General features: G+C 47.2%; 1 protein-coding gene across 3 annotated transcripts; it reads left to right on the forward strand.

Annotated features, from left to right (window-relative positions):
* Positions 1-294: 294 nt before the first annotated feature.
* LHX2 (LIM homeobox 2) lies at positions 295-22899 on the forward strand. Of its 3 annotated transcripts, XM_041406777.1 has the most exons (6): positions 295-310; positions 3226-3347; positions 6094-6296; positions 6931-7313; positions 15718-15923; positions 22106-22899. In XM_041406777.1, exons 2-6 carry the CDS (start codon positions 3228-3230, stop codon positions 22391-22393), a joined length of 1200 nt encoding a protein of 399 aa, XP_041262711.1. In that variant the 5' UTR covers positions 295-310; positions 3226-3227; the 3' UTR covers positions 22394-22899. The 3 variants fall into 3 exon arrangements, with proteins under 3 accessions (XP_041262711.1, XP_041262709.1, XP_041262710.1); XM_041406775.1 differs by lacking the exon at positions 295-310 and having other exon boundaries at positions 3090-3347; positions 6091-6296; XM_041406776.1 differs by lacking the exon at positions 295-310 and having other exon boundaries at positions 3120-3347.
* The last annotated feature ends 84 nt before the right edge of the window (positions 22900-22983 follow it).

Below are 22983 nucleotides of genomic sequence, written 5' to 3' on the forward strand. Positions count from 1 at the left end.
TATCAATCACTCTGCCCCCTGGTCTTTCATGTTTATATTATTCCACAGTCTTTAAATTACCATAAGTAGTTGCTTATTTTCTAAGCTTTCTTCTCTTCTCTCTTACCTTTTGCTTCCATTTATCTTTTATTCTTAGCATCTTTATCCAACAGCTATAAGTATTTGATGGAAGTTTGTAGCTCACTTAAAATCTGTAACAGACAACCTGAAACCCAGCAATTAGCAAAGACAGCTTAGACTTGTGTTCCTTTGTTGAAGGAGGCGTTGAATCTTTTGTTCTGATTTAGTCACGGTAGCTGGGTGGAAGCTGGTACCTCATTATGTGGTTGGTCTGTTTGTCTGGTAGGTAGCAGATGGTACTGGAGATGACGTTACCAAGAGAGGCAGGGTAGAGAAACTCAAGACCTGTGATTTGTTCACCTGTCACCTATAACAAAATACAGGTTAAAAGACTTTATTATTAGCTGCACCATTTTTTAAATTAAAAAACTCTCATTTCAAATGAGCCTGCGTTTCATTCTGAAGACGATTTTGCTCCAGCAATTTTTCCGTGGCTCATTATTTGAAAGTATCCTTGATTTTATTCTGAACAATGTAAATGCCATTCATGTGTCAGTGTGTACATTAGCAGCTTTATGTTTACATTCTGTTACTCTCCTTGTGTTTTGGTAGCAAGGGTTGGATGTCTTCTTGTGTTTGTATATCCATTAGAAGATAATCAGAGATACCCTGTGAACTGGAGGCCGTGCCATACTTTTTCAGCTTGCTCTTGGTATTATTGGTTCCATCCACTGAGGCAATTCTGTAACATGAAATACTGTACTTTAATTCTGTTAAATACCTAAAATCTTTTTGATAATTAGCAATGTCTGATAGAGTGTACAAATCCATGACCTTTCTTGACTGCAAAAAGTACGTAATCAATTCAGTGATAGGAAATTAATCTGCTGTTACAAGCAGAGGATAGCACAGCTGTGAGAAGGATATCTGCAGCATTGCTTGAGCAAAGGTGAGCCAGTGCTGTCCCACCACGGGGTCCGTGGTGTCCAGTGAGCAATGATCCACAGCTGCTCCTGGAGGCAAAGCTCCCCGCACAGACGGGGCTTGAAAACGTCTCACAACTGCACGGAGGAAGGGAAAGAAGGTTTTATAAAGATAAATACTATACAGAGCCACTAATGGTCCTGCAGGATTTAATCTGAATTCAAACATGAACTTCCATTGTTTCCAAGGTCTGATTTTAGGACAGACTTTGGATAGCTCCCACAGATGCCAAATTAGCTTGCATTCTGTATGGTTTCTTGAGGGGTCTTGTGGCTATTTCATGTGCATTTCTACAAGAGACACTTTGTTCTCCTCTGTGACATGCAAATGACTTTAACTACTCAGAGCAATCCCAACAGAAAGATGATAAAAAGCATCAGAATGGAATGTATAAACCCAGCAAAGTTGGGCTGTAAACGGAAGAATTCCAGTTTTAGCAAGGATAATCTTAACTGCACTACACCTGTAAGAGGCAAATCGCTGTCAGAAAAAAACATCTGATGGGAATGAGCAGAGTGATGTAATAATTCATAGTCACGGATGAGGCAGCGAGTCTCATGATCTCAGATGTGCATTCAGATTTACCTTCCGTTGTGCTACCTTTGCTAACATAATTAGAAGTGCGATATTTGACATCTTTAATACTAATTAGTCCTTCCTTACTACCCACCTCCTGGATAAATATTTAGACATCATGAACAGCCTCCCTGTGCACCCTTTGTTTTTCCTGGAGAGTTTCAGAAGCTTTTCCTCAAGTTCAGGGACCTTCCTGGCCTGGTTTTCTTACAGTCTACTTGGAAACGAGAGATGCAAGAGGCCTTGGTTTGTGGAAGACTCCACAAACTGGAGCGACTCGAGTTATTATATTCTAACAGAGAATATTTTTCATAACGAGAGTTATTGGGTGCATTCAACTGGTCGTAAATGTTTGGGGAATGGCGAAATATCCTCTAGAACGCCTCCTTCTCGCGCACTGGAGGAGCCGTGCCCACAGCCTCTTCGGCGCGCCATGGCCCGACACGTCGCCGACGGTCACCGGGCGACAAACGCCAAGCTCCGCGCGGGGCCGGGCCGCTCCCGAGGCCGCGGAGCGAGCGGGACGCGGCAGCGCTCGCGGTGCCCGGGCGGCCGGGCCAGCGCGGGGACAGCGCGGGGCCAGCGCGGGGCCAGCGCGGGGACAGCGCGGGGACACCGCCCGGCCCCGAGCACATGCCGGCGGCCCGGGCGCGGCGCAGCCAATGGCGGCGGGGCAGGACATGATGTCAGAGGGGCTGTAGAAAAGGCGCGGAGCCCCGCGCGGTCCCCGCGCTGCAGACGCGCCGCTCGCAGCTCCGCGGCGGCTCCGGCTCCGGCTGCGCTCCCGCCCCGGGCCCCGCGGGCCGCGCCGCTTTAAGGACAGAGGGGGGCCGCGAGTGCCCGTCCCATCTGGTGCCCGTCCAACTCTTCCTCCTTCCCCTTGGCTTTTTCTTTTCCCAATGAGCTCCAGCGGGCTGGGGGAGGAGCGGGGGAAGGAGCAAACTTTGCCCCTGAGCTGCCGCCGCTGCCAGCCCTCTGGACTGTGAGTGCGTACGGTGGGCATCCGCCCCAGCCTCCCTGCAGCACCAGCCTGCTCTCCGCCTGCTGTAGCCTCCCTCTCCCTTGCTTTCCTCCTCTAAATTTCGCACAGTACGATGTAAGGGGCTTGTAATTTTTTTTTTTCTAATTCTTATTTATTTCTCACCGAAGATGGTTTAATTTTTTTTTTTATATATATTTCTACTATTTATTAATCCCTCCCAACCGTAAGCCTGCCCAGCCTTCTGCCAGCTGGGCCAGAGCATAAAGCCTGGGACTGCACCTGGGGCAATGAGCCCTGCACTGAAGAAGCCTCCTAGAGAGATGTGCCGGGGCCGCGCAACAGACTAGATCCAAGCCCCGAAGCTCACACCACCAGTTATCCCCTCTCCCTCATCCCCTCCGCCCGCCTTTTCTGCACCCCATCCCTTGAAACCTCGGATCAGTGCCTGCGCCGCGCTCCGGAGAGCTCTGCCGGGGAAAAGCCCGGTGCCCAAGGAGAGACGGGGCGGCCGTGCTAGATGCATGGGGGAGGGCTCCGGTTAATGCAAGTTCTGGGCTCCTGCAGGGACCCCGACAACTGTCAGCAGCAACAGCAACTCGGGCCCTCCTCCTCTGCTTCCTCAGCGATGCTTTTCCACAGTCTTTCCGGCTCGGAGATGCACGGGGTCATCGACGAGATGGATCGGAGAACCAAAAGCGAAGCACCGGCCATCAGCTCGGCTATAGACAGGGGAGAGACGGAAACGGTAGGAGCCGAAGGAATGGGAGAGTCATGCACCCCCTAAACATACCAAACCCCTCACAGATACAGCTTTTCCCCTAAAATACCAGATTGGGGGGAAGCCTATGCAAAATACTAAATCAGAAGAAAATTAAGCATAAAGGCACCCCAAAAGATTAAATGAAGCCGTGGGGAAAGGCATGAAACTGTTAATTATTAATAATATGCATAGTAATAGTAACGCTTGGGTGAAATGAACGGTACTGCTCTTGTGAGAAAACAGATAGACCAGCCTTTTGGTAGCGTCCAAGAACTCCTTCCCTTCCCCCAGCCTGTCCGGCCTTCCAAAGTTTTTAGGAAGAGGCAAAGTGTGGTTTTATACCAGTAACATTTTGGCACAGCAAATTTTTTTGTCTGCAGAATGGAAATACAAACACCAAAGAATCCAATTCTGTGTTATTTTTCAGGTAGGATGCCTTCATGGAGATAGTCTTTATAGCATTTATTTAAGAAGAAAAAAAACCAAACACGAGTGTCTTTAAGTTATGGGTTTTTAAAAATAATTTTAATATGTGGGTTTGTAATCATGGCAAACAGAACTAGAAGATATGTCTCAGGGAGACGGATGGATGGGAATTTTTATAACTTTACCACATTTCATTTTGTCTGCTGATACGTAGACCTTGTATATTAATACATTTAGATAATAAAAAGATGCATCCGTCTCACTAGAGTTAAGCTGGCAAAGTGGAAGAAATTTTCGAAGTGTCTTAAGTGATTTAACAATTTATGTATACTATTTTTTAAAAGAAATTACAATTCTGAAGTGAAATTATCTCGTACATTGGTTAAATTACGTCTTGTAAACTGATACAGGCATATGCAAGGAAGATCCGTTCTCAGGTTTTCAAACTTCATCAGTATGTGTTCTTTCTTGTAATGTTATATGAAATTTGCTTAAAGGTGACAACGAGACTATTTAATCTTGAAACACCGTTTGGAAAACGGCCTTTGTACTAGAAGGGTGGGATGCGATTTCTAATCTAAACGGTTTTGGTTTTCTTTTAAAAAGTTAGTATTTCTCCGTACAGTTAAACAACATCCAATGATCTCTGTTGGAATAAATATTGTGGCGTGATAGTTTTGTGTAACTGTATATAATCTATATGGATACACGTGTGTATGTAACAAATAGTGGGTTGGAATACTGGATCATTGAATACCATTTCTAGACCGCAGAATATTTTTGTTCCTGGAAGAACAAAGTAGAAAAAATCGTTATTTCATTTAAAGTGGATTTACAAGAAACTATTTTGGTTATAAAACGATCCCTACTCGGAGTTCAGTTAATGCCTTAAAGAAACAAGCTGCCGGTGGGTTCCTGTGACTAACACCAGTGGAGTGCCAGGGTTTTATTTGTGTGGAGTTCTCCTAGTGGGAATGATGCGGTGCAAACGGGAGCGCTCACGGACATGGGATTTTGTGATCCCCGCAAGCACAGGATGAAAGCAATGGGTTTGGCATGTGCTGGAAAATCAGCCTCGGTTTCTTTCGATTTCCTCCGATTAGCTGTCTTTGCTTTTGCTTTGCGCGAGGATTTAAGGCTCTAGAGGAGGTAAAAGCAAACAAACAACTTCTCCCCCGCCCCGAATCAAAACAAACTGCGTGTTGGGCACAGCTGTAAGGAAATGTTTCGGGTTCTCGTGCACAAGAACAGATCTGCCGTGGGCTTTTGTGCAAAGCGGGTAAGAGTAAGTTGGGACCGAAGTGGAAAGCAGCACATTGCAAGGTCTGCCCCAGACGCTGCTCCACCCGAGCTTCCTCTCCCGAATGCTGTTTTAAGGTGCCTGCTGAAATAAATAAGCATGCTTAAACGGTTCCGATATTTCTCCCTCTTTCTTGTTCTGTAGCAGTTGACAGGATATGTGTGAATTTGGGGGTTTTTGAGGGTTTCGATTGGATTGCGATTTGACACTAAACTATTAAATTATATAGGGCTTATATTTAGTTTTATTGCTTCCAAGTTTATCCTAGCATAATCTAATGTGCTCTGTTGGTTTTAACCCGCTCTCATTCCTGCACGTTTCCCACTATTTCGTTTTCCCGATTAAACATTCTGCACCTCGCATTTCGTAACGCTCATCTCCTCCGCAGCTTTATTTACTGATCCCTTTAGCGCTTTGGGTCACAGCAGATCGCGATCCGTGTTGTTTGGAACCAGCTTGCAGAGAGCTGTGTCTGCAGCACTGTGACTACTGGGGGTTTGATCGTAATTCATTCGGAATTTTATAGCTAGGAAAATATACACACAGACACGCTCCACATACACGCACTCACACAGCATTAACTATGCAGACACTCTCAGTATATCCGTAATTCTGAATTTTAAAATGAACTATCTGTGATTTGCCCTACTCTATTATTATTGCGCCTGTTTATTGAACAGCGTCTTTTCTTGGTTCGAGACTGGAAAATCCACCAGAAAAAAAAAAAAAAAAAAGTTCTGGGTCTGGTCTGCACGCCTCCCCTAAAAGCCAGGGTGGTTTTCTGTTTGTCTCGCCCGCTTCCCCGCCTCCTCCCGGGAAGGTGGGATGCGGCGGGACCCTGGGGAGCGGGCGCGGGGGCCGGTCGGGGTGGCCGGCTGGCAGCCCCCGCTGCTCTGCCAGGGGAGCAGCAGCTCGGCCCCGGCCGGGCAGGGGGAGGGGAGAGCTCAGCCGTGCTCAAGAGTTTCTCCCTCTCGCTAACGGTCTGTAATTGTTTTCCCCCAGCAGACCATGCCTTCCATCAGCAGTGACAGGGCTGCCCTGTGCGCCGGCTGCGGGGGTAAAATCTCGGACCGTTATTACCTCCTGGCTGTGGACAAACAGTGGCACATGCGCTGCCTGAAGTGCTGTGAATGTAAACTCAACCTGGAGTCCGAGCTCACCTGCTTCAGCAAGGACGGCAGCATCTACTGCAAGGAGGACTATTACAGGTACAGCCTGCCCTCGGCCGCCAGCCGGGGACGGGGACACTGCCCGCCGCTCCCCCCGCTGAGCAGACCCCGTCCTGGCGAGACTGCGGAGGGGATCCGCGGGCACGCGTGGGGCAGGCTGTGAGCTCCTAAAACCTCGCCCTGGGGACGGAGACTCGTGGTGAGGATGAGTCCCGTATTGCCGAAAGGGGGGCACGGCCCGGGCACAGCTTCCCCTCCGCCTGCTTTGGCTACTGGGGCCTTCACCAGGCGTGCCCTGCTCGGCCTCCTGCGCCGGGCGCGGGGCGCGGGGCCGGGGCCCGCAGCGGGGCCGCTCCTCGCCCGCCGGCGGTGCCTCCTGCCCGGGGGTGAGGGCCCATTCGCGGGCCGGGGGTCGGAGCCTTTTCCTGGTGGGGTCTGGCGGGGCGGGAGCTGAGCTGCGAGATGGGAAAGGGGACGGAGACTCCCGGCGCTTCCGTCCCGGGATGCGCGCACGGCTGAGCTCCGCAAAGGTCCCGGCTTTGTGCCGCTGCCCCGGCCGAGGTGGCCGTCCCGGGGCTCGCAGCCCTTTGCCGCCCTCCGGGCAGAACCGATGAAGGACGGGGTGGGGGGGAATGCGCCTCTCACCGTCTCCTCTGGCCTTTCTGTTTTGCAGGAGGTTTTCGGTGCAGAGATGTGCGAGATGTCACCTGGGGATTTCTGCCTCCGAGATGGTCATGAGGGCCAGGGATTTGGTATATCACTTAAACTGCTTCACTTGCACCACTTGCAACAAGATGCTGACCACTGGCGATCACTTTGGCATGAAGGACAATCTGGTGTACTGCCGCCTCCATTTCGAGACTCTCATCCAGGGGGAGTACCAGGTGCATTTCAATCACTCGGATGTAGCCGCTGGGAAGGGCCCGGCTTTGGGAGCGGGCTCTGCCAACACTTTGGGACTGCCTTATTACAATGGCGTGGGGACTGTCCAGAAGGGGAGACCCAGGAAAAGAAAAAGCCCGGGGCCTGGAGCAGATCTGGCAGCCTACAATGCAGGTAAGAGACCCTTCCCCCAGAACAGTTCAAATGGTCTGTTTCTGTTCACTTCCAAAGGGGGATTTCCGTTTATTTTAGCTTAAACTGTTAATAATAGTTTAGCTGCAGCATAATTATTGAGATCAAGTGCTGTCAAACTGCAATTACAGAAGCTAATATGTTAGCATTTTTCACTTCAGCTGGAAATAAAATGTTTTGAAGCAAGGTCATCTGGTTAAGGGGGGGAAGAAGGGGGAGTGCAGCCTGAAATAAAATCTGGAAACCAGAGATTTTAAGTTAGCACTTCAGAGGCCCGTGAATTTTCTTTGGTGGCTACACTCTAAAGCTGCTGAGGGGTGAACTGTTCAGCCCTGTCCTGAGCTCTTGCACCCCAAAGCTTTGGAAGGAAAGAGAGAGGGGAAGTGGCCGTTTCCCAAGGGCTGGGTTGGGGGGCGCACGGGGGTGCAGGGCTGGCAGTGCCCGGGCAGGGGCCGCGGGCAGCAGGTGTCTGCGGGCAGCACAGAGCCTGATCACACGCGGGCAAGTTCCGCTGGAGTTTTGTTCCTGAGAGGTGACTCGGGGAAGGGTCGGGAAACTCGCAGCATCCTCCCTGCAGCCCATCGCTGCCCCGCGGCACAGCCCCTGCCCCTGAACCGAGCCCAGCAGCAGGAGGAACGGGAGCGAGCCGGGGCTCTCTGGATCCAGCGGCAAACTTTCAGGCGTGTTTCCTCGTTTAACCTCCCCACCGCCACAGCACTGTAATTTTACAGGCAAAGGAATTCGAGCAACCTCCTGCCCCCCTCCCCCCCATCCCCGCTCCCCTCTGCCCCTGGCTCCACTTCTCCGTGTAGCTGCCACCAGAACGGCTGCCACCCCGGGGGCTTCCTGTGCTGCTGCTTGTATGCAACGGGGGGAAAAAAAATGCTTGGACAAAACAAAATTCTTAGATGTTGGTTTTATTCGAGGGCTTGGAGGCGGAGGTGGGCTTCCCCCAGTCCGGCGTTTCCCGAGCCGGGCGCCCCGGCCGTCCCGCCAGACCCTGGGCACCGAACTCGTTTCCCGGCGTCGTTCTGTGCCTCGGTGCCCTCTGTGCGTCTGCGCTCGTCCCAGCCTGTTTTCTCTTTTAGCCTACCTGCTTCGGACCTGTCCCCTAGGGCACAGGGACAGGCACAGGGACCCTTTAACGTGTTCTTCTTTCCCGGAGAGGGCGTTCGGTGAAGGCCAAGTTTGCTGCGGTTTGTTTCGAGCCGCATCTCTGCGCGCCCCGACAGCTGCGGGCTGCGCCGGGCGGCTGCCGCTCCGCCTGCCTGGGAGGAGGAGGAGGAACGGGGGGAGGAAGGCGCGGGGGGGACACCGAGAAGTGCAGGGGTGCCGAGGAGCTCGGGCTTCGGGCCGGGGGAGGCAGCTCGGGAACGGGGGCTACGGGTGCTTTGCGCCTGAAGGGAGTAACAATAGCGACGAAATGGGGTGGTTTGCACTGAAAATGGCAGGGAGAAAAGGCGCATCTCTAACCGGCAAACGCACCTCGGGAACAAGTTTGCCAGCTATTATTGGTTGTACTAATTGCTGAATAATTTGGAAGTAGTGCAAAAAGCAGTAGTAGTCCCAGTGGTGAAGGTTGATGAAAGGTGGATGTAGTGTTCTCGCGAGTAACAGTTCAGCTTTAAAACATGCATCAAATATGCATTTTTCCCGTTAAAAAAGTCTCCTTTTCGGAGGGATTAGCTTTTAATTGTCCTTCCGCTGTCTCCCTGTGCAGGGCAGATGTTCAGATTCAAAGGACCTGTAAACCGAATCAGCGGCATCTGTCCTGGATGGGAGCACAGCCTGAGAAAGTCTCACTGCTCCCTGACTTCCTAAATAAACCGCCTTTAACTGCATTTTGAAAAATTCGTTTACAAAATAATTGCCGTCCGACTTTTAATCGTTGTTTAGAGCGTGCAACTGAAACTTTAGAGATCTTCTTTGAGTAACCTTTGGCTTCTTCGCTTAAGCTATTTATCTACTTAACTATTTACTAGACCTATAATCGACTAATTTATGCGGTAATAAGTGCCATTGATCTTGGAAATCAGACTGGGTTGCTCGTTGATGTAAAATTCCACAAACGAGTAAATTACTGCAAAGCGTTGGATTTTGTGCCTTTAAAAGATAAACCATCTAGAAATGTGATAGTTTCTCTTTTTATTTTTAGTGGAACTTGTCATTTCCTTCTCGGAAATGCACTACAAATGCACAATGTTGTCCTCTGAGGGGATCTGTTCCTGGTGATTTGTGTAGAATACTTTGTGTAAATAAATCTACACCCAGAGGTGGTGGGAAAAGGGGGACCCATAAACTTGGCAGAGTCGAGACTGAAATAATTTTGTAAATTGCAGCAAATACTCATCTGCAACACGAATTAGACTGACTTTTTTTTTTTTTTCCTACTTAAAGGAGACTCCGTTTGCAGGGGGGTGATGGGTTTAGATGTGGATAGAGCCTGACAAGTGGAAAATAGCTTAGAAGGATGCTGAAAACTTCAAAAAGACTTCTTTTTCTTTCTTTTCTCTCTCTCTCTTTTTTTTTTTTTTTAAGTGTGTTTCTCTGATCATAATTTCCTCCTTCACTTGTTGGAATGGAGTTTGATGGGTTTTTTAGGTCAGTAAATCAATGGCTGAAAGCTTGCTGAACACAGAAGCACCTGTAAAGAATTCTGAATACTCCCTTTGTGAATTAGACCCCAAACCTCCCACAGTCTGCTATGTTTTATTCATTTGTATCTAGTCTGGCTTTAAGACACTAAAATATCCTGGAAAATGACAGATGTATTGCGCAAACTTGGGGCACGACGGGCTGATAAAATACCCATAATCTGTACAAACAGCCAAGATATTAAGAAACACTTCCTTCCTTTGCTAGCAGGAAGATGCCTCGTGCTTCGCTGGGAGGGTGAGGGAATATCCAGGCGGGATAGGCGTCCTCGGGGAGGGGAATTGGGGCTGAGGGCTGCTTTTTGCCGGGGGAGGGGAGGCTGCGGAGGCGCCGACCCAGCTCCCGGCAGGGCTCGGGGCAGCGCCGGGGACGCCTGGAGCTGACCCTCTCAAGTGGCTGTGTCAAAAGCGGTTTGGGTGTTTTTTGTTTTGTTTTTTTGTTGGTTTTTTTTTGTTTTTTTTTTTTTTTTTCCTGACAAAAATGCGAAAAACCTGGAAAGTTTTGAAGAGCGAATCCCTCTTTCTTCCTTGTTTCTCTTGGGACTAAAAGCTCACAAGAAGCTTCCTTGTGACTACGGTGACAGAGCGAGCATAAGGGAATCGCGGCTTAAAATCGGATGTCTTGCAGAGATTTCCTAGGAAAAAAATGGGGTTTACCCCTTTTCACCCCTCTTCTTGCTTCTCCCCCTTCTCTCCCTCCTCCCTGGCTGTGATCACCTTTCGGGTCCCCGGGCGCATCTGGCCCCTCCCCAGGGGGCTGGGGCTGGGGTCGGGGCCGGGGCAGGGTCCCCGGGCAGGGCCGGGCAGCGGAGCCGCTGCAGCCCCGCTCCAGCCCCTTCCCCCGGCGGGGCTGCAGCGAGGAGCCCGGCTCGGCCGGGGCTGCCCGGGTTAATCGCGGCGCTCAGGGACTGACCGCGCACTCGCACCGGCCATTCAGCGCCATTCAACTGGCTTAATTGAGGGGAAAAACCCTGGCGGCGGTTCCTCCCGCGGGGCCCGGGCCCGGCCGCCCCTCCCGGCCCCTTTGTTCTCCCGCCCCGCAGCCCCGGCCCGGCCCGCTCCCCCCGGGGGCACCGCGGCCGCGGGGCCCGGGCCTCAGGCAGCCCCGGGGGGCACCGGGACGCGCAGCCCCTTTGTCCGAGACGCCCGGGGAAGGCCGGAGGAAGAGGGCTTCTAATCCTGCTCTCCTCCGTCCTGGCCTTGTGATGCTCGGCCTGGGCTCCTTAAGACTCTCACTGGCTTTATCTCCTCAGAAACACTTCTTGAAATGTCAAGGTTGAGGCAGCGCTGTTGGGTCTGTTGCTCCATGGCTTGGCAGAGACAGGCTCCTTTCAGTGCTGCCAGGCACCTCAGAAGCAGCCAGTGGTACCTTGCCTGCTCCCAGTGCCACAGCTTCACCTCTTTTAATGCCTGTGGTGAGAATTTCAGGAATCTGCCTTCTCTATGTGTCTTCTCCTGCCCCCAAAGAGAAAGACTATGTCTGTTCCTGTCCCAGGTACCACTCTGAGGGCTCTGTCTCACTTCTGTCCCCTTTGAGGATAAGGGTACCACAAAGTCCTCTACACGCTCCGACCAAACAACAAATGCGGCTGCACCCCTGCCTGGTCTAGTTAATCACAAGTTCCCTCTCCAGGCAGCAGGAGGTTAAAACACCCCCTTGACTCCGATTACAGAAGGAAAGGGGTGTATGTTCCTGAGCCACTACTGAGAGATAATGCACACACAACGTGTCTCCTGTTTCATCACTCTTTCAGAATCAGGATTAGTTTTCTTTCTTTTGGCATAATCTAACATGTCAAGCACAAGCTACTAAGAACAAAATTTCCCCCACAGGAAATTTCTCTTTCTCATCTTCATGTGCCATATCCTTAGCAACCTACTAACTGCTAAGCACACACTTTGCCCCGAGTCCCAAGCCATGGGGGGCTCTGGTGATCTGAGGGTGAAGCAGTGTTCCCAAGTTCTCCTCCTCTAACAGACTGTGTTACAAAAGCACCAGCACAGCCTGCTTCATGCTCCTGTGTTATGCATTAATCTGCAAAGGGTATTTTGGCTACCAATATCTATGCTCCTGTTGTTGGGTTTAGGGAGGTGTTATGCATTAATCTGCAAAGGGTATTTTGGCTACCAATATCAAAACGTTTCCTCTTAATCTGTAGGGATGTAGTGATGCTGCCTGTGGACATCACCATCCTGTGACCAGGTGGTCTCTATGGGGCTGAGGGTGTTGTGCAGCCACTGGGGGGAGGGCAGTGACTTGGGTGTGGGGTCTGGGGAAAGGCACAGGACCTTAGAAATGTTCTAGGGTCAAAAAAGAGACTTGGCACTGCTTCAGAATTTGTTTTATCAAAAAATAGAAGTGAAACATTCATTAATTTAAGGCTCCTCTATTCAACTGGAATTCTACCAATTGTATTTCTGAAATCCCAGCAGGAGCCTGAGATACTGCAATGGAATGGAAATGTTACATATGGATAGTTCAGCAATTCCTTTGGGAGACACACAGGACACCACAAAAGAACAGGGAAGACAGTGCCTGGAAAACAGAGGGTTGCGTGAGGAGCATGTACAGTGTTAGTTTTACACCCTGGTGCCTTTTGCAGAAACTCCTGAGCTCTTAAAATCTCCACTTACACCCTTGGCCCGTTCTGTGTATCTGTGCCTGCAACACCCATGGACACTGCACATTCTGTGAGAGATGCAGATAATATTAGACTGAGTAAAATAGCCTGTTGAGGATGGTGCCAGGCACCACAACCAAATACAAGAGGGGAATTGGCACCAGCTAGGACTATTTATGTCATATTGGGTGATGCCTGGGAGTAGCCAAACCACTTGCACAAGGCAGAGAACGGCACACGCCCTCACGCACGTTCAAAATCTGTTCTGCAACTTCCATCGTAGGCAAGGACATTTTGCCACTCTCAAATGGTACATGTTTACTGGCATTTTAATATTATTTTTACTTAGTAGATAATGAGGTAAAACCATGAGAAATTCCCAGAGTAAGTTGTTCCTTTTCCCATCAGGGCTTGATGAAAAGCTGACACCCTCATTCCATTCTGGGAGGGTTTAGAATCAGTTTTATATCCTTGGATTCTGAATGTATCTCATTCTCTACGGGACACATTAAAATCCAGCTCCTTGCAGCCCTAGGCTTTGTTTTGTTGCATATTAACAGGAACCAGACCTCAGTCCTGCAGACAGATATTTTGATGCATTTCCTCCTATGTCTGTCTTGCTGTTCCTTGGAGGGTTCAAAAGCCTCTAAGATGATGCACAAAGGTCTTTTCCATTACTAATATCTAAAATTCTTTGGGTACATTTTAAAAACAAGCTTGATTTGGTTTTACATTTCCATAACAGAATTTTATGTGAGCATTATTATGTTATTTATCCCCGTGTTCTTTATATCAGGAATTGTGGCTATGAAGGAGACTGGAGCACATGCCATGACTCCAGATGGGCAACTAGGTCCCAGATCTTAAACCCAAAAAGATTTGGCTACATCCCAAACAGCTCCATTACTACTCCATTGTTGCTCTCTCCCTCTAAGTATCTTACACCTTTTAAATTCAGGTGCTTGCAGTTTTCCATGCTGTAGGAAAACAAGCAGAAATGCTTCTTATGGCCAAAATTTGGCACAAGATCCAGAGGTCTGGAAAGGATTTATACAAATGTATGCACATGCACGCACACACGCACACAGACACTCACATTTCTATATACAGTACCTTTTTTTTAGCTGCTTTTTAAATTATAGGAGTACAGAAACACACAGAAAACTTTGAGGCTTTGGACACTTTGAGCATATCTGTTAAACAAACGTGCTTTTGGACTTAGAGCTGAATTTTTGCAGGCCTTGCTCTGTATTGTGCCACAGCTTTTTAGCAGGTTTTGAAAGGCTGAGGTGTGTAGAGCAGCTGCTGTAGCTATTGCAAACCTGCTTAGGGAACCTGCATGCATCTTTACTGAGGAATCTGTGCATTTTATTATCCATGTATTTTTTAAATCTGTTTTTAATACATGGCTCTCAGAATGTGTGGGTTTTCACTAGGGCTGAGACCCACTGATGGACAATGAATTCAAGTAACGTGTACAGATAGGTGTGTGAGATGTACTCAGTTGTAATTAAACAGCAGTGGTGGACAATTGAAAACAAGCCTGTTCATGCATTTCAGAAACTTACCAACAATTCCTGTACAAAAGAATTTTTTGGTAATTTTTCGCATTTTTCATTACTTTTAGCATAACACTTGTAGGAAATTAAGAGGGTCTTGTAGATATTTGGACAGGAAAAGCTGATTAACAACAGTTTGTCAATACTAATTTTCAGATATATTCCTAATTTTTTATTGTATTTAAGGTCAGTTCTTAATGTTATTTAAGAGGGTTTCTATGGTTTACTCTATGCACAAATAAATGAAAAACTACTTTTGGTCTACAGGATGATTTTGCTTGGCATTCAATATTTAATACTACTTGATAATTTTTACAGTGTTCTTTTCTCACAGATCTTCTTGAGCTTGATTTCTGTAAGTGTATCAAACAATGTCATTCCTCGTTTTCAAAAGGATATGGCAGAAGTGATAATTCAAACCAGTATTTGCAAACACTTTTTAAAAAAAATTGAAACATAAACATATAAATAATTAAAAAGATTTTTCATTTGGCATGCCAGTGAATATGTTGTATTAACGGCTTTATTTCTTTAGCTAGTCAGATTATAGTCATAATTTGCTGTCTGGTAGCCACAAACTTTATTTCTTTTATAGTGTTTCATTTAATGGTCTCCCTTGTACTCTACAGGGTTTAGTTTGATGGAGGAAATAATTATGATTTTAACTAGTCTGTTCCAGTGAGATTTAACTGGAGTGTATTGTGCAGCTCTCTTTGTGTGTTACATGCAATTTATGGTGACACCAAGTACAGTAAAACCCTTTCCAGAGCTGAGGACAGCTACTGTTCTCCCACAGAAAGTGGAGGAAAAGTTCTGTGGAGGTGGGGCAGAGGGGAAAGGAAACAGAGCTGACATTTTAAAGCCACAGAGGCGAAGGCCAGGGTCCTTGCAGGCTGGTTATTGTAAGGGAAGGGCTGGAAGGTGCAAAATGTGATCCAGCTGTGCCCAGGTGGGCAAGAGGCCAACGGCCCCCGGGCTGTGCTGGCCCCAGGGCTGGCACTGCTGGGGCACCTCCAGTGCTGGGCAGCTCTGGGCCACTCATGGCAGGAGAGAACCGAGGGGCTGGAGCGTGTCCAGGGAGCTGGGAAGGGAATGGAGCTCCAGGAGAGGCTGAGGGAGCTGGGAAGGGGCTCAGCCTGGAGAAAAGGAGGCTCAGGGGGGACCTTGTGGCTCTGCACAGCTCCTGACAGGAGGGGACACCCAGGGGGGTCGGGCTCTGCTCCAGGGAACAGGGACAGGACAAGCGGAAATGGCCTCGAGCTGTGCCAGGGGAGGGTCAGGTTGGATATCAGGAAACTTCCCCAAAAGCAGAGGTGAAGCTCCTATCCTTGGAGGGACGTCAAAGCCGTGTGGATGTGGCACCTGGGGACACGGGTTAGTGGTGGCCTTGGCAGCGCTGTGTTAACCCGAGGACACAGTGGCCTCAGAGGGCTTTTCCAAACTGAACTGCCCTACAAATCCATGAAATGGAGCAAAGGCAGGTAGGGCTTGTGCCAGTGCGTGCCGTGGTGTGGCAGGAGATTTACAGGTCTTTTCCTCTTGTTGCCTTAAGCTTTAAGTTGCAATGAGAACGATGGTGACCACCTGGACAGAGACCAGCAGTACCCCAGCAATCAGAAAACAAAGCGCATGAGGACGTCCTTCAAGCACCACCAGCTGCGGACAATGAAGTCATACTTTGCTATTAACCACAATCCTGATGCCAAGGACTTGAAACAGCTAGCTCAGAAAACTGGCCTCACCAAAAGAGTTCTTCAGGTAAGAGCCATCCTTTGCCTTGGAAAGTAATCAAGATATCAATTTTATATTTAAAAAGCCACGGCTTTGGCTGGTTTTCAAGATATTCTTGATCATTCGTACCTTCTCTGAGACTAAGTTAATTCCCAGAAAGTATGAGAACAGTTAATTTCTTTTCAGTTTCTTTCAAGCAGATCACTTGAGTTCTAGATTTAATGAGAATTGTGAAGGTTTGGGGCCCTGCTTGTTTTCCTGGAGTTCTTTAATTCTGGTGCATGTTTTATCTTCCAGGCTGCTTTACAAAAAAAGTGACTTCTTTTAGTTAGTGTGCTCACTGTACATAGAGAGCTTTTAGTTTAGAAATTCAGAAAACCTGTCAATGCTTATCTTTGTAAAAAATTAATCAACAGTTTTAATTCATTTCATCAGGACAAGGAGGACGGCTTTTCGTTCATAACTGAAGTGGACGTAAATTAAATTTTTCAAAAACTTTTACTCATAGTTTAGTAACTTAGAATGAAATGAAACTGCATTTTAAAAGTACTTTTTCTTGTTCATGGGAACACACTCCATTTGAGCTATTGTGGGAAGGAAAGGGAATGGTATTAGTTGATTCAGCTGCATTTTAATTTACAGTTCTGACTCAAGAAGTCAGTTTTAATCAGCATTTACTCAAATGCCTGTACCTAGAGATAAACTTGGGCATATAGGAGCTATGACATTCCAGGATTTATTGCAGAACGTTTTAAATGGGTCTTAATTGTAGAAAAAGGATTTGTGACCTTCCTAGAGACAGGTAGGGCTGCGAGCCCCATCCTGGGAAGCATCGTGGACAGCTCACAAGTCACAGGCAAGTGGAGGGCAGGAGACAACTGCTGAGGAAAACTGAATTCACTGGAGGGACCCTGGAGCTTCCAGAGCTGACACCTACCAGAAGAAGGAACAAAGGCTTTGTAGGCTTCCCAGTAAAATGCCAAACCGCACGTAGTGACTTCTCATGGCTACGTCCTCCCAGCTGGATTGGGTTTGTTCTTCTGAGCCTCATTTGCTGTGCAGGAACAGATTCCTCTGGCAGAGTGAACATCCCAGCACCTGATGTGGTGTCTCACAGCAGCTGGCCTTAAACCACACACATGGCTGAAGTAATTTACTGCACTGGTCTATCCTTAGACTGACCCTTCTCCTCTATTCACCCTCAGAATTTAGACACTTTGGTAATACAATTCGCACCTGAATTACCTGAGAAATGGCACATCAGTGTCTAGGAAGTACCTGAGAAATGGCACATCAGTGTCTAGGAAGTGTCTTTCCATTATCTTTCTCTCTTGTCACTCCACACCAACTTTGGTTTCCATCTCTCTCTTCTCTTTTCACTGAATGGGTCTTTCCTTCCATCTTTTTTTCCAAGTTATTGTCTCTGTTTCTTCCTATTCAGAACATATTTCTTTGTCTCCAAAATTGGACTTCACCCCATTGCTCTTCTATTCCTCTTTCAGTTTCTTCCTTGCTTCAGTGTCTTCATTTCGGCTTACACACATCACAATTTGCAGTTTTAAGGTGCTTTGTGGTTCTTCTTTTGTTTGTTGCAGAACTTTACAATTCCACCACGTTTTGTTATCATTTTGGTCTTTGGTGTTTCACTTCTTTTACTTTCAGAGTTAAATACTCCTTTATGTCCAGACTCCTTTAGCAGCATGGTGGAAGACAATAGTTGGTGGTGAGGATTGTTCCCTGAGGATGATGCTGTTGGAGGCAATTCTAGAAAATGGAGTGACACTTTGTCTGGTATCACTTGAGTTTTCCTGCCTCTTATGAGCACTCTCTAGTCATGGAAGTTTTGTTTGAAAATTAATTTGGGCCATGAGAACACAAACTTGTATTTTGTATGTTTCAGAACCTTTCTGCCCAGTTGGTTTATCTCTACCTGTGAGTGACAACTGAGTTCACATGTATGAGTTTTAGGGTTGCTCTTTGCTAGGAAAACTCATCATGATGTTGGTTACTGACAGTGTCACATGTCATGTAGCAAGGGGACTTTGTAGAGGAGCAGAGAATTTGAGGATTTTTTGATGTTCTGTGATACTGGAGTTGGAAGCCCTAACTGATGTCTTTGCTTTATAACAATTTGTGACCAGCTGCAGATGTCCAGGGGTGGGATGGCTGGAAATGCAGCACTCTGCTTCTCAGGGTGCATTTCCTTCAACACCTCTGTAATGCACACTGTTCTCTCAAAGCAGCCACATTCAAACCATAGCAAACTTATTTATGTTTTTAACACCTATTTTTATTTTGTTTCCTTCCAATTTAAGCTTACATTTACAATTTAATTCATATATCTCTTGTACTACAGCTGGGGAACACAAGCTCTTTATTGTGTGCTATCATTAGTAATTAACAGCCCCAGCTAATTGTGAGCTAACTAACCTAACTGGCATAAATGCTGCTCTCTGGGGAACTGATCTTTCTTTCTGTGAGTTTAGAAAAGGAAGGTGAAAGTAGATAGCCCTGAGGAGGTGTGGTGTGTTAGCTATAGGTATGTACCTCTTCTCTCCCTGGGTGTCTGGAATAAGATTATCCACAGCCCAAGCACTTCAGGAACATAAAGCATCATTTTTCAGTGTGTGTTTGTGCACCACTTATTTTTTCTTGAATCAGTCCCCAGTAAAGTCACTACCAGAATCCTACAGAAATCACTGCATGTATTTGGACTCTGCTGGTCCAGTTTCCAGTAGCAGACAAGCCTAAAATATTTCCATCCCATGTGGGGACCTGTGCTGCCCTTTAGGGAAGGTTTGCTGTAGGCTGCAGGTTCTTCCTGAACCCCCATTCATTAAACATCTCTTTGACTGAACAGTTATTAATTACAGCAGAATCATCACAATGTGTGTGCAATGAATGAACACAGTCTGCTTTGTGGTGTTACATCCTCTGTCTTTTGTTTCTCCACTTACTACTTAGTGAAATTCAGAGAACCTAAATGTCTCCAGGTAGCTGTGTGAATGAGCAAAATTGGTTTAAAAATTTGTTTTCAGCAGAATCTGTTCACACAGCTAATATGTAACAGATGCAGCAATGGAGGTGTTACAAACCAGAAAATAAAGTTATCTAAGGTGATGATCCCATTAATTTCAGTATCCAAATCCCTCACAACACTTAGTGTGTTTATTTTCAACACTCCCTTATCATATGGAGATGTTATTTCATTCCTATTTGACTTGGTGGAGACAAAGAATTTGTTCCACAGATCACTGAAGAGGGAGTGCAATCTTTTCACCTCAGTAAATATTATTCTGCCTAACTGCTGAGTGCCCAGCTCCACTCATGCAGCCCCGCTCACCGGAGTGTGGAGCAGCAGTGGTTGGTCTTGCAGCTGCTTTTCATTTTTCACTGGGAGTTTTGGTCTGTATTTCCCCCTTTGATTTGAAATAGCTCAGCCTTGTGCTGATACAGTTGGACAGAAACCCACTAAATGCTTCCCGATGATTTTGTTTATTCCTCAGTCCTGAAGGAATTGTGTAATTGATGTGAGATAAGTCCTTCTGGAAGGATTCTTCAGTTCTGTGTGGCTGGGTGGTTATTTCTGCCATGCCCTTCAGGTGCACGGCCTGAGCTGCCCACGGGCAGGGGACAGCCCTGGGGACAGCCCAGCTGCTGTCCCTGCCGGGGTCATGGCCAGGGCCACGGGCAGGGGACAGCCCTGGGGACAGCCCCACGGGCAGGGGACAGCCCTGGAACAGCCCCACGGGCAGGGGACAGCCCTGGGGACAGCCCCACGGGCAGGGGACAGCCCCACGGGCAGGGGACAGCCCTGGGGACAGCCCCACGGGCAGGGGACAGCCCTGGGGACAGCCCCAGGAGCAGCCTTGCTCCTCTCTCACCACTCTCTAACACGCAGGCTTTGCTCAGGATGTCAGATTTAAAGCACATGCCAGAATGTCACAATGGAGGAAATAATGTTATCCCTTCCATCATAAGACAAGGTGTTTTCAGAATTCAAATAATTAGATGTATTTTCAGTAATAATACAAATATTTTTTATCATACAATTTTAAAGAGCCTTGTAACCATTAAATGATTAACCTTGACAATATTCCAGTGTGGAAGGAAGTAAAAAGCAGTCATATAATCTCTATTTTCAGATAATACTTGCAGAATTATATGATATTTTCAATGTCTAACGTGAATTGCTACTAAAAAAGGGACAATGAACCATGTTATATGTGCTGCTCCTGAAAGCAGTGTGGGTGGTCATTGGTAAGGGCAGCTGAGCTCAGGTTTTCATATTAATGGAAGATGAAGGGAAATCCATAAACATCAGGAATCTTTCTCACTTTATATACTACATGCTTCCAAAGAGTACCATAGACCCTCTTGCCCTGGTAAGGTTAAGGAGCAGCTGGACATTTAGGAGAGTGTCATGTTTCCCATATTTGGGACTAATGAATATAAAAAGATGGGTATTTTAATGAACATAAATGTGAAATTATGCAGAAGTAGGTGTATCTACAGCTGGCCAACTGGTTTGTCTGTTGTGTTTTAATTATGCCATGGCTACATGAACACACGTAGTGAGAGCAGCCAGCTCCAAACTCCATTTCACAGCTGTTATCCTTTATACAGTTGCCAGAAGGTATTTTAAAGAAACCAACCACTAAATTAGTTTGTGGAACAAATAGAAATTATTTCTATCTGAAAGGTAAAAAGTCCTATGAAAGTTCCAGTTGCTGTTTTTGCTGCTCCTGAGCAGTTGGTGCTTGAGCCTTTGTGGTTTAAGTGACCAGAACAAAGTGATTGGCTTCACCCACAGCCCCTGCACAAGGGGGGCTCTGAGCAGTCCCACGAGAGGACTCTGCTTGGCAACGTGTCAGGCAAAAACATCACTTTGGGGTTTGCCCCTTTTTGACCACATTGCTGGTCTGTAGCAGGGTCACTGCTATACTGGACTCTGATGAAATCATGGGAATATTTTTACCTGTGCTGGTTTAAGAGAACTTTTGTATATGAAACTGATAAACAGCCTTTAAATGAGGTGTTTTAACAAAGCAAATGCCAACAAAAACTGGTCTAAAATACTGAGCTTTCAGAAAGAAGGACCTGTAGGGATGTGATTTATGCATGGCCCTTGAATTTGTGCCTGAGGATTACTTCCTTGTGGCAGTCCCTGGAGAGAGTGTGAGAGACAGGGCGTGCACATTAAAGACCTTTGGCTGGGGGAGAGAGCTTTCCAAGGAAGGAAGAGTGCTCGATAAGGGGAATTTGGAGCTGGAGCATCCCTAGACGTGAAGAAAGGTGGAGAGAGGTGTGGCAGGCGAGGCAGGTCCATCAGCTGGGGCTGCAGTCCCTCCCTCCTCCCGGCCCTCGGCTCAGAGCCCGTCCCGCCGCAGGGCCAGGCACCTCCAGAGCCAGGAGCAGAATCTCTGCACGGGCTGCTGTGTCCTCAGGAGTCCCACACACTCACTTTCCCTGTCCTTCACCCCGATAAGCAAAGAATGCAAGAAGTAGAAACCTTGGGAAAAAAATTCTGTGCGGCTGCTGTTCCTACTGAAATCACAGTTTTTGTTGTAATGTAGGTCTTTAATACCTTTCCAGTCCCTTTTCCCAACATTATAGCAGTGCTGAAAACATTTGATAAAGGAAACAGGCATAGGTGAAGGAAGGTGGAGCATTAGAGAAAGAATAAGAGAAGAGCAAGAAAGAAGGACAGTCCTTTCCAAGGAGGGGAGCACTGCAGGGGTGTGAGGGAGCTCCTGGGGCAGCAGGAGCCGTGGGAAGGCAGGGTGCCCTGGGCTGTGCCAGCAGCACTTTGGTGGGAGATGGATGTGAGATAGAAGGAATTTTGTGTTCATCAGGTGCGTGGTGTTGGCCTCACCCAGACCAGTGCTGCTGGGATCGGGGCCTCTCGAGGATTCTGCATGCTGCCAAATTTCTGAGCATCCTTTCACATGCCTTGTGCAGTCAGCCTGCCAGCCTCCATCCTCAGCCCACTCCTGGCCCGGGCACACTGTTTGCAGGGATCGAAGGACAGGGAAGAAGGAATGTTCTGCAGGCAGAGGCCATTTCTCATGGCTAGGACTGCTTTTCTAATATGTTACCAATAAAAAAGTCTTTCCCAATTCCAGCATTGATGAATTTGTGAATATGCTTTTGCATTTTTAAACACTGCAGGTCTTTAAATGCTGCCCTGTTATATTAAACTGTTTCAGGTTTGGTTTCAAAATGCTCGAGCCAAATTCAGACGGAACCTCTTACGTCAAGAAAACACAGGGGTGGATAAGACTTCAGACTCAACACTCCAAGCAGGGACCCCTTCAGGTCCTGCCTCAGAAATATCCAATGCCTCCATGAGTCCATCCAGCACTCCCACTACTTTAACAGACTTGACTAATCCCACTATGCCAACTGTGACGTCGGTCCTGACATCAGTGCCCGGAAGTCTTGAGGTTCATGAATCTCGAAGTCCTTCACAGACAACTCTTACAAATCTTTTCTGATGACTCTTTCTTAATAATTTCTTTAAAAAAGAAATTATTCTTAGCTGAAATTCCAAGTGTATTTTAATAGAGGCTTTGAGCAACTGACTAACCACAATTAGGATCTCTCCTAAAAAACAGAAGGAAATGTAGTGTTCTGGTATTATGGAGTATGGACTGAAGAATAACTTGGAAGATCTATTGCAACACAACATTTGTGTAACTGTACAGTTTTGTGGACTGAGCAAGGGAAACAGCAATTAATTTAAGTTGGCTAAAGCTTCTGTATTTTCAAAGACTGCCATGTGCCTTATATACTGTTTTATCTACATTCTTTGGATTCCATGTCCACTTCTCTCTTTTTCTCTCTGTATATTTATGACCAGGGCAAAAATGTTAAAGAGTTTGTTACTTTGAATAGTCCTAAGCCTTTCATTGGTTGCTTTGTTGTTTTAGAATTTTAAGGTCGAAGTCTGTTCGAATACCAGAATTTGTAAAATCTAACCAGTAATAAAACCACTTACGGAAACTACTTGGTAATGGCTGCAGTTACGTTTAACATTAGTGTCACAATCAAGGTAGGCTGACTGGATCTAAAAGGGTTAGAAAAA

The sequence above is a fragment of the Onychostruthus taczanowskii genome, unplaced genomic scaffold, assembly GCF_017590055.1.
Source record: "Onychostruthus taczanowskii isolate IOZ18803 unplaced genomic scaffold, ASM1759005v1 scaffold25, whole genome shotgun sequence".
Taxonomy (NCBI): domain Eukaryota; kingdom Metazoa; phylum Chordata; class Aves; order Passeriformes; family Passeridae; genus Onychostruthus; species Onychostruthus taczanowskii.

Coding starts and splice junctions, on each gene's coding strand:
- LHX2 (XM_041406775.1), top strand. CDS start 3,120: ATGCATGGGGGAGGGCTCCGGTTAATGCAAGTTCTGGGCTCCTGCAGG. Junction 3,348..6,090: donor ACAGGGGAGAGACGGAAACG/GTAGGAGCCGAA, acceptor GTTTTCCCCCAG/CAGACCATGCCTTCCATCAG. Junction 6,297..6,930: donor TGCAAGGAGGACTATTACAG/GTACAGCCTGCC, acceptor TCTGTTTTGCAG/GAGGTTTTCGGTGCAGAGAT.